Raw genomic sequence first — 9,925 nt, forward strand, 5'->3', positions numbered from 1 at the left:
CTTCGGCATCTCCTTCTTGAGCCCAGCTGGTTGTTCACCCCCAGGGCTGAACATCGGGGTTGTGACAGTGAAAGGAGCACTGCAGTTTCAGGATGGGACTCACTGCTCCTCCCTGGGCCCCCATGTCCATAGTTAATTGGATCAGTCTGTGGTGCTGCTAGGCCAGCAGGTCCATGTGGTGGGGGGCTGCTGGGATGGGGAGTGAGGGCACATCCCTGACCCTGCTGTCTTTCAGGAGAGGAAGCTGTGCGCCCACCCTCGAATCGAGATCTACAAGGAGGACCGCATCTACTTTGTGTGTCCCCTCGCCCGCCAAGGGGACTTCTACGTGCCTGAAATGAAAGAACTGGAAAGGAAGAGCAGGGCTGCTGCAGCTGAGGCCGAGGATGCCCAGACAGACATCACAGGTACCTGTAGCTTGCACATGGGCTCTGTCTTGGATCAGTGTCAGCCCTTCCAAAGGTGGGGGTTCTGGTGTTCCTGGTGCTACTGCCTGGCTGGGCAGAGAGGGGTCAACCTGGCACCCAACCGCTGAGTCTCAGCACACCTCTTTCCTCACCCCAGGCTGACATAGGATCTTGTCCCTAAGGTGTTACACCACCTTGGGGAGTACCTGGGCACCCATTCACCCCATCAGGTGAAGGCCAAGCTGCAGCAAGCTGATGGCCCACTGTTGTCAGAGCAGACCTGGATCTCACAGCTTTTGGTTGCAGCTGGGCTTGTTTTTCTCCTTGTCACATACATCTTCCTTGATCTCATCTTCATCTGTTACATATTGGGATTGCAAAGAGCTTAAATACCAGGTTGCTGTAGCTGGTGGTGGAGTTGCCCGATAGCATCTGCTCAGCGAGATCTGTTGGAGTCTGGATGTATTCATACAGGAAGGGACCACAATGGCTGTAGGCGCAGAACAGCAGTGCTATAGTAACCCAAAATGCTAGTTGCTGTCACCAGCCCACGTGCTCACATGTCTGAGAGATGCGGGAGCCGGCTAGCCGAATGTTCCCAGGCCCTGGAATGGGGTGGGGGCAGACACCTCCTCCTGCCCCACCGGTCACCCACGCTTGTGTAACAGGCATGCAAAAAATGTGCCAGCTCTCCCTGCCTCCTGGGGAGTTTGGTCATTTGTTTTAGCACATCTTCAGGTTTGGGTTGCTTTAATTCTTAATCATGTGCAGCGTAAAAGCAAGTCTGGGAGTTGCTTTCTGGGAGCTCTGGAGTCCATTTAGTGCTGCAATGAAGAGTCTTAATTGGAGCAGTTTCCCAGCACTTTGAGGTCCCGTGTTTTCATGGTGCTCGCTCAGCTCTTTACCTTTTTGTCAGCCTTTCCCTGGGATGCCACTGCCAGCATGCCCATGGTGGGGGAGTGCCCTGCCCTGCTGGAAGAGGGGTGAGGAAGGTCTTCCCAGGTTTAGACAGCAAATGATAGTGGACTTTCTCATGTGGGAGACCCTGGGCTGGGCTCCCCAGCAGCAGCTCTGGGCCAGTTCCTCCACCATCCCTCCCAGTTACATAGATGAGCTTTTGTCAGTGCAGTATGATGCAGTGTCATCTGCTGAGTCTGCACAAAACCAGCTTAAAATAATAATAGCTGTGGGAGGTTGGCCTTGCCTCTGAGACTGAAGAGTTGAGCTTGGATATTGCACTGTGATCACAGTTCGTACTGGGCATAGCAACAGAACCGGGTCCTTGCTCCAGCCATTGGAGACGGCCAAGGACGCAGCAAGCCTTCAGGTTGCTTGTGCCACTCCTGCCTGAGGGTCTTCGGGGTCTCCACGATCTCCTGTGTCCCCATGATGTTGCAGTGCCCCAGGCTGGCACAACTGCTGTCAGCTGGGGAGAGTGGCACTGCGTGGGGAGGTCCTGGGCTTGCACAAAGGGAAACGGTGTCCAGTGAGTGTCCTTGTCCCACTGCTGCTGGCCTGCTGATGCTGGGGACTCAGTTGCCAGTGGTGCTGCCCCAGCCTCAGCGATCGAGTGATCGCTGGACTGTCCTGGTTAAGCAGCAGGGTCAAAGTCAGGAGGTGAGGTGGGAGAGTACAGCTCTCCATCTTGCCACCAAAGTCCTGTGTGGGTTTTCTGAGCCCTGGTGCAAGAGGAGAACCCGCTGGAGGGGGCAGCCGGTGGATCCCCCCTGCCCAGCTGCTTGCTGGAGACACCTTGAAGGAGAAGCCTTGAAGATGATGCCTTATGGATTGAGACTGGTCCTCCCTTCTTATATATTTTTTGTGCTGGGATCTGTGCAAGCATTTCTGAGTTGGAGGAAGAGAATGCCACAATCTCTTTTCCCAACTTTTTTAGTCTCTTATTTGCTTACTCAAGGAACAAGCTCTGCTTAGCCACAGCATAATAGCCATAAGATCTTCATGACCCAGCAGATCCCAGGGTGTCTGTGACAGCTTCCAAGTTTCCTCCATCAGATGGAGGGTGGGCACTGCAATGTCCCCATCTGCTTCTCAGTGCGGTCCCCCGTCAACTCCAATTGCAGGATTTGGGTTATTTCTTGATCCACCTCAGCTCTGCCAGTGTTTAAAGTGGTCCTGCCCTGACAGAGGGTCAAGCAGTGCTAGGATGCTCCTGGGAAGGGGGAGTGGTCCCTGCTGTGGCACTCAGCTCCTCTGGCCATGCCTGATCTCTGCAAATCCAGACACGAGGCTCTGACTCCCTGCTGCCTTGCAGGGCAAATGAAAGGACTGGGGAGGTGCCGAACCCCTTTACTCTCCCAGAGGCAGCTGAGGATGCTTTACACACAGCAGCCTTAGGCCCTCACTGCTGATGTAGCAGCAGCTGAAGCCAGCTTTTCCCCTACCACCACTCCAAATACTGAAAAAAGGCAGCACTGGGTGTATTATTTCAGAGTGATCATCGTATTTAGCAGTGCTCTGTGTGGACACAGTACTTTTCAGTCATGGCTCACGAAACTCCCTGCCAGCAGCTGTATTATGATTTCCTTGAAAGAAAGACTTCAGGGGTTCTCGGTGGAAGGCACTGCTGTTTCTCCTTGCCTGTCGTTGTGGCTGGTGCCAAACTGTACCTATATCGGATGTATAAGGAAGGCTTGGATTTGTTTTCTTGAGCCTCCTGACCTTGGAGTGCATCTCTGCATTCTGGCTGTCACCTGCTGTCCTTGCTCCTGAGCTTACTCTCTGAGGTGTGGGTGCCTGTGGCTCTGAGCAAAGCCAGTGGCCACAAAGGCTGCAGGACATGGTCCAGGATCTCTCCTTTCTGCCGTGCACAGAGTAGGGTGCTGGCAGCTCCACTGAGGACAGAAACACTCAGCACACAAGGAAAGGGCCAGGGGCTGCAGCTGCCTCCGTGCCAATTCCATCCCTTCTTTGCCATCATCAGATTCATCAGGAAGACGGGAAGCATTTTTGGAAGGCAGCTGATGGGTCTCCAGGGGGGCAGTGTCAATCATGATTAGTTGTTTTGTACTTAATTATTTTCTGGGGCTCTGGCACCAGCACAGGCTCAGCACACCCTCACTCCCGGCTCATGCTTAGGACTCTGCTCTCCAGAATGACCCCACTGCAGTGCATGGAAGGTGAAAGCAAACAAAAGCAGCCTCTCAACACGGGCTTGCTGGCATGAACACAGATGGTTTCTAAGCACATGGCTCTGCCTACAGTCTCAGGTGCTCATTTTCCTGGAGCTGAGTCTGTCCAGCAGCGTTTGGGTGCAACCAGTGGCATCACCCACTGAGTCCCAGTGCCATGGGGGACATCTTCCCTGATGTGCTCTGTCTCATCCCCACTTCTGTCCTCCGAAAAGCCCTGCCTGTTCTGCTTGCCTGTACATCCCGAGGAGGGGCTCAGTATGAAGCTCCTGCTGTGCCTTCCTGCTTCTGTGCCTGCCCCAGCCCCTCTCCTGATGGCTTATGTGTGAGATTCAGCAAGCACAGAGGAGCTGTTCCCCTCCTGGCAGCACACTGATCTATTATTTAGTGGCAGAGGAGATTAATATTTGATTGAACAGGGGGTAAGAAAGAGCCTGTGCACCAAGAGGGTAGTGACGCTTGGGCATCGCCATCATGCTGGGACAATGCAGTCCTCCTTCCCAGGGGGATCCAGGGATGCCTGTACCTGGGATGCCACAGGGCTGAGCTGCTTACAGGGGCCAGCTCCCTGCCTGGCTTGTTAGCAGCATGGGGTGAGTGATTCTTGTTGCACCCACCCATGGCTGCTCTTTTGGTGTTGGTTGCTTGGCTTCTCTTCTTCCTAGGAGGTCCTGGCCTTTGAGAGGCTCCTCAACACCTCTGCAGGACCACATCTCAGGCCGTGCCTCTTTTTCCCAATTAAAACTTTCCAGGTTCCACACTCCTGCTGAGTGAAGGTGAAGTGGGATGGCTACACTGTCTTTGGGAGAGCAGAGCAGGGAGGGGGTTCCACAGGATGCTGGCACCTCACTGCACACCAAAGGGGAGAGCCACACTGGATCTGGGTGCTGGGCTGGCTCCTGGTGCAAGGCCCAGCCTTAGGAAGAGGGATGCAGGGGGTGGGCAGCAGCTTGCTGGTGGACCAAGCAAGGTGCCTGGAGCAGGATGGAGAAGTGGGTGCAATGGCTGCTGGAAATCTCTGTGCCCAGGACATGAGAGCTGAACCCTTGCTTATCCACAAGGCACCTTCCAGTGAAGCTCTGGTTGCCTTCTTGGAGCCCCACCATTATTCTTGGCCAGGCTGGGTGGCTGTGCTAGAGCCAGCCTTGTCCTGCATGGAGGAGAGTGAGGCTGCTGAAATGGGCACATTTGCCAGCTGAGGCTGCTCGAACACGATCAGAAGTGACAGAGCAGTGAAAAAGTGCTGGCTGAAAGGAAACAGGACTCGATTTATCGTCGCCCTTGGAGCAAGGGAGAGGGAGGTGGCTGCAGTGGTGAGTACAGTAGTGCTTTTCTGCAGTGGTAGATCAAAGCAGTGTGCAGGTCAGCTCCATCCCTGTCTTTTGCTTCCTGAGCTGCTGCTGCTCCTCTCAGGAGCATCTTTGCTTTGTGTCATGGGGTTATGTGACAGCTTCCCAGCTGAAGTGGTCCCCAGGGTGACAAGGGAGGGTGATGGACAGGCAGGGTAGAGCTTGGCTGGTCAGAGTTACTCTTCTCCCAGGTTTCAGAGGTTCGCAAGATGACCGTGAATGATGTGAGCTGTCATGAAGCCATGGTGGAAATGTGCCTGTGCCACCTCAGGCCACCAATTTGGCCAAATTTGATCTTTTTTTTTTTTTTCTTTTTTGAGATCACTGCTAGGCACCTTGCAAACCTTTAGTTGGCTTCAAGGCTTGGGTACCACATGCTCCCCTCTATCCCCTGCAGCTCTCTGCCTTCCCAGAGGCTCCCTGCTGACCCACTGCCCTGCCGAGGTCCTGCTGGGTGGGGCAGCATCTCCCACTTCTCTGCCACCCATCCAGTGGCCACCATCCCTTTCAGCAAGTACTTTGCCAGCAGTGTGCAGAACATCCTTTTTAACTTAGAGTAAATGTAGTTTCCATGTCAAGATGCTCCCTGATGCTGCAGCAAAGGTGGTGCATATCAGCGGGTGATGGGTCTTTTCTCCTTTTTTGGGGGGGGTCACCAGGCGTCACTTGGGTGGGTGGCCCTGGACTTGGCTTGTGCCAGCTGCTGAAGGGGTTGCATGCCATGGCCAAGGAGAGGGTGCTCCCCTCAGGGTGTTCACCAGGTGGGATAAAGCTGATAGGCCATCCAGGCAGGATGAAGCAGTGAGTATGCTGAGTCTGTGGGTCTTTCCCAGCTGCTCCTTGTCCTGCTACCACTGCTCAGTCCTCTCCAAATGGCTGTCACTCAGCCAGCAGGACTGTGGGATGGTGCCACTCAGAAGACTGCCATTTACCAGCAGTTCTGCTGGCAGCTGCCCAGGCCAGGAAGAAAAACAGCAAGAAAAGGGATTTAAGGGTGTTTGGAAGGAAAGGTCCCTCCCTGGTGGGTCTTCTCCTAGAGATGGAGATGTCTGCAAGGAGCCCTGTGCCAGTGTCTGGGGATGGAGCCATGCTGGCAGGAGCCCCTGTGGAGGAATCACCTCTCCTGGGAGGAATCACCTCTCCTGTCTCACTTCGGTCATGACCATCCTCTTTGCCACCTCCTGACCCCAGTGGTGGCAAGCTGAGGTCCTCCACCAGTGCTGCTGCCAACCAGCACTCCTCATTTCCCTCCTGGTTCAGGGCATGATCCTCAGGAGGGACGTCCAGCCTGGCATGGATGAAGCCCCAGCGGAAGTAGAGAAGCCCAGCATATGCTTCCCAATGGTGCGAGGCAGGCGGGGTGGAATGGGGAGGGCTGTGATGAAGGAGGCCACCCAGTGTTTACTGCCACTGTCGTAATTAACAACATGGATCTATGATGTCATAATTAGTGATGTGAATCTGTGATGTCATCATTACAGTGAATGTTTTACAGGAGGGTTTGTCTCCCAGCTGGTTGCTCTAGCAACAGCACCGAGCTGCTGGTCTCAATCTGACTTGCATATCGTGTTGTCAACTCCTTAATTGTGTTGTCGATGGAGCTAACAAGGCCGGGAGCCAGGGAATGGGGCAGTGGGCTGAGGGCTTTTCCCAGGTAGGCAGGGGCAGCCCCCAGAGGGTCTTGGCCATGAGAGGGGCTGTGGCTGGCAGCTGGCTGATGTGGGGAAGTGCTGAGGGTGCGGGGAAGGCTGCCTCCGAGTCCCACCTGCTGCTGTCCTGCCAGCCTCCACAGTGCTGCAGAAGCTGGTGAGCACACGGGGAGCAGGAGTAGGTTGTAGGGGCTGCTGAACGCAGCGTTAGGATGCCATGGCATGAGGCTGGATGTACACTGGCCTCTAATGACAGCACATCCAAGGACCTGCCCATGTGCCCACCATCCCCATGGGTGTTCAAGCAGTGCTGCAGCTCCCCATTACCCTCACAGCACAGCATCCCACTCCTTGCTTTGCTCCTGCTGCTGTGACAGGGGCAGGGTTGTCCCTCAGCTCCCAGGCTGGGCATTCTCCCTGAGGAAGGGCTTGCCAGGTCCTCCATGTGTGCACAGAAAGCAGCAGTGGGGCTGCTGTAGGAGGTCAGGGGTTGCTGCTCAAGTCCAGCTCCTGCTCGTCTTAGTATGGTCACTTCTCAGAGGCCCAGGAAGTAACAAGAGGTGGGAGCTGGTCTCCACTGTGACCTGATGTCTTTGAGGTTTCTGGTGGTTTCAAAGGCTGTGTGTCACCCTATCCCAATCTCATCCTTCAACAACATTCACTCCCTCCCCTTCTTTCTCCATCCCAGGGGCCGACACCCTGAGTGAGGCGAGCTCCATCAGCATAGAGGCCACAACTGACAGCAGAGACACCTCAGTGGCCACCTCCATCCTGCTGCCATTCCCAGCCAGCCGTGGCCGGGAGGAGGCAGACAACCGCAGCGAGCACAGCTACAGTGAGTCAGGAGCCAGTGGCTCCTCCTTTGAGGAGCTGGACCTGGAGGTCACCGTGGACGGAGAGGGAGCCCCAGGCCTGCTGCCTGACACGGGCTACATGGGCAACCAGGAGGTCACAGACAAGTGGACCAAGGAGCCCATTGCTGCTGAGAGAGGAGAAGAGTGATGCGGAGACCTGGCTGCCTTGCTTCCCACTGGGGTCTGAGTTACTGGGAAACGATTGCCTTTCCCACCTCCTTCCTCTCCAGCCAAGAGATTTTGGTTGCTGATTCCCGCCGAGACCCGCTCTCCCTCTTTGCAGAAAGGGTGTTTGGCTGTTTCAGGGATACTGGGAGGTGGGAGGGGTCTCCTGCAGCACCTGGTGGTACAGGGTAGGTGCAGGCTGGGGGTGCAGTGAAATGCATTTGCCGTTTGTGTGTCTCTAGATGGGTTGCATATTCCTTGCAGGAGCTCCGGGGGGTGGTGGTGGATGGCAGAGTTGTCCCCCCCCATCTCTGCTGGTGCCCCTCTCACCCACAGCTTCTCTCTGCCGCACTGCCACACCAGTTTTCTAGCACCAAAGAGCCGTGAGTAGGATTGGTTGGGTTTGTTCCCCTTTTCTCTTCCCCTTTGCTGAAAAATGGAAATATCCTGTGTAAACCTGGTCTTCCTGGCACTGCCACGGGCGCTTTTGGGGTCTGTAATAAAGTGGATGCTTTTCCTCACTGGTGGCCGGTGGCGTTGCTGACTGCCTCTTGGCCCATCGTGGTGGGGAGCAGGCTGTGGGTGGAGGCTGTGGTGGGCTGCACCCCACATCCCCCAGCTGAGCTGGGGAGCATCCCAAGGGCCCTGCATCCCATGAGCAGGCATGCTCACACTTGCTCCATGCCTGGGGCCACAGGGACTGTCCCCAGCTTCTGCAAGCTGCAGGGTGAGCAGGGAAGGGTCCCAGTGATGAGTTGGGCTGGGCTTGAGGGAGGTCGCATCCCTGCTCCTCTTGAGAACCTGATGAAAGGAAAGCCAGTAAAGCCAGGTCTTGGGCTGCTGGTGGGTCTGGCACCACTGTACTTTTCCTGCTTGTGCAATGCCTCCCTGGCATCCCATCTGTCTGGTCCTGCCACCATGGGTTGCAGACAGGGAGGGCTGCCCAGGCTGGTCCCAGGTCCCTGTCCTACATCTGGAGACAAAGGAGGAGCCTGGACATCACCCTCACAGTTCCCTGCAGCAATGCCAGGTGCCAGAGCACTTCACCAGGCTGGCAGAGCTCAACTGCTGCCCAAGGAACCCTGATGCCTCTGGCAACCCAGGGCTTGTTTCCTGCAGTCAGATGTGTTGGCCCAAAATCAGGACTTAGGCTGGTGGTTCTGGGGACAGGTGAGGCCTGGCTGTCCCTCCGTGATGGGGACATGTCCTCCCTGGCTTGGGAAAGTCATGATTAGTCCTCAGCCAGTGATTGACATTAAATTGTTCATAAATATTTTGTGCTCTGAGTGATAAAATATTAAACTCTTCCAGCCCACATGGAAAAATATTGCTCTTCACAGTGTTTATCTTTGTTGCCAGTTATTACAAAACTGCCAAGCCCCCTGAAATATTTATGCCTGGCTGAGGCTCCAGGGGGTTGGAGCCAGGCAGTGGATCCTAATGCCACTTGTCCCCTAATCCCACCAAAGATGGCGGCCAGGGAGGCTTTGCCATCATCCTTCCTTAGCAGCCAAGAGGATGCAGCCAGTGATGGGGCTCATGCCATGTTCCATCTGCCAGGGGACAAGGGACGGTGGCAGTGCGGCATCCTTCATCATGGCATGTCTCCAGCCCTGCCTGGCTCACTGTCCTGCCCTGGGCAGTGGTGATGAGGTCCCCCAACCTGGGCATCCTCCTCTCCCCAGTGCCCCACTCCATCTGTGCTAACAGTCTTGAAAGGAGATAGGATGGTGGGGTCTGGGTTCCTGGTGCCGAGGGACCTGGGGGACCTTGTCAGAAATCAGGACTGCTGGAAGGGGCAGGTTGGGTCTGACTCTTCCTGCCATGACGTAACCCTCAGCCTGCAAGCACAGCAGGTCACAGTGGGGAAACTGAGGCACGGGGTGGTGCCCCAGAGGCACCCCTGGCCCCTGCCTATCCCTGTGGGTCCTGTGTCATCGCCTGTCCCATTCTTGTCCCTGAGTCAGGAGCTTTCTGGGACAGCTGGGACTCCAGCACGGGACCAGTGGGGACACAGCATGGTGGGATCCTGGGCAGCCAAATGGCTCCAGAGAAGGTTTGGGCAAGTGGTGGAGACCTGAAACACTTAATCCAGCCCCTGCCCCTGTCTTCAGATTGTGCAGCTTGGTGCTTGGGCCGATGGTGAGTGCCTGGGGACTGTGAGGAGTGCAGGTGGGCAATGGGGTGATGCTGGGGCTTGAGGAGACTACAAGGGCTTTGGGGAACGGGGGCAGGGTGGGGGAGTCTGTGTCAGGCAGGAGGAACAGCCTCAGGGGCATCAGGGAGTGGCTGTGGAGCAGGAGCCAAGCTGGGACCCCTCTTGCTGGGCAGAGACTGAACTGGGCAAGCAGG

At 55.9% G+C, this 9,925-nt stretch overlaps 1 protein-coding gene across 1 annotated transcript; it reads left to right on the top strand.

The window, feature by feature from the left end:
* Positions 1-235: 235 nt before the first annotated feature.
* On the top strand, positions 236-8,094 carry LOC104401169 (testis-expressed sequence 264 protein-like; the record flags this gene model as incomplete). The annotated part of the gene is made up of 2 exons (XM_010021982.1): positions 236-407; positions 7,243-8,094. Coding segments are annotated over 2 exons (486 nt in total), but the record flags the coding sequence as incomplete, so codon positions are not given.
* Between the last annotated feature and the right edge of the window lie 1,831 nt (positions 8,095-9,925).

The sequence above is a fragment of the Nestor notabilis genome, unplaced genomic scaffold (assembly GCF_000696875.1).
Source record: "Nestor notabilis isolate BGI_N333 unplaced genomic scaffold, ASM69687v1 scaffold21409, whole genome shotgun sequence".
Classification (NCBI taxonomy): Eukaryota; Metazoa; Chordata; class Aves; order Psittaciformes; family Psittacidae; genus Nestor; species Nestor notabilis.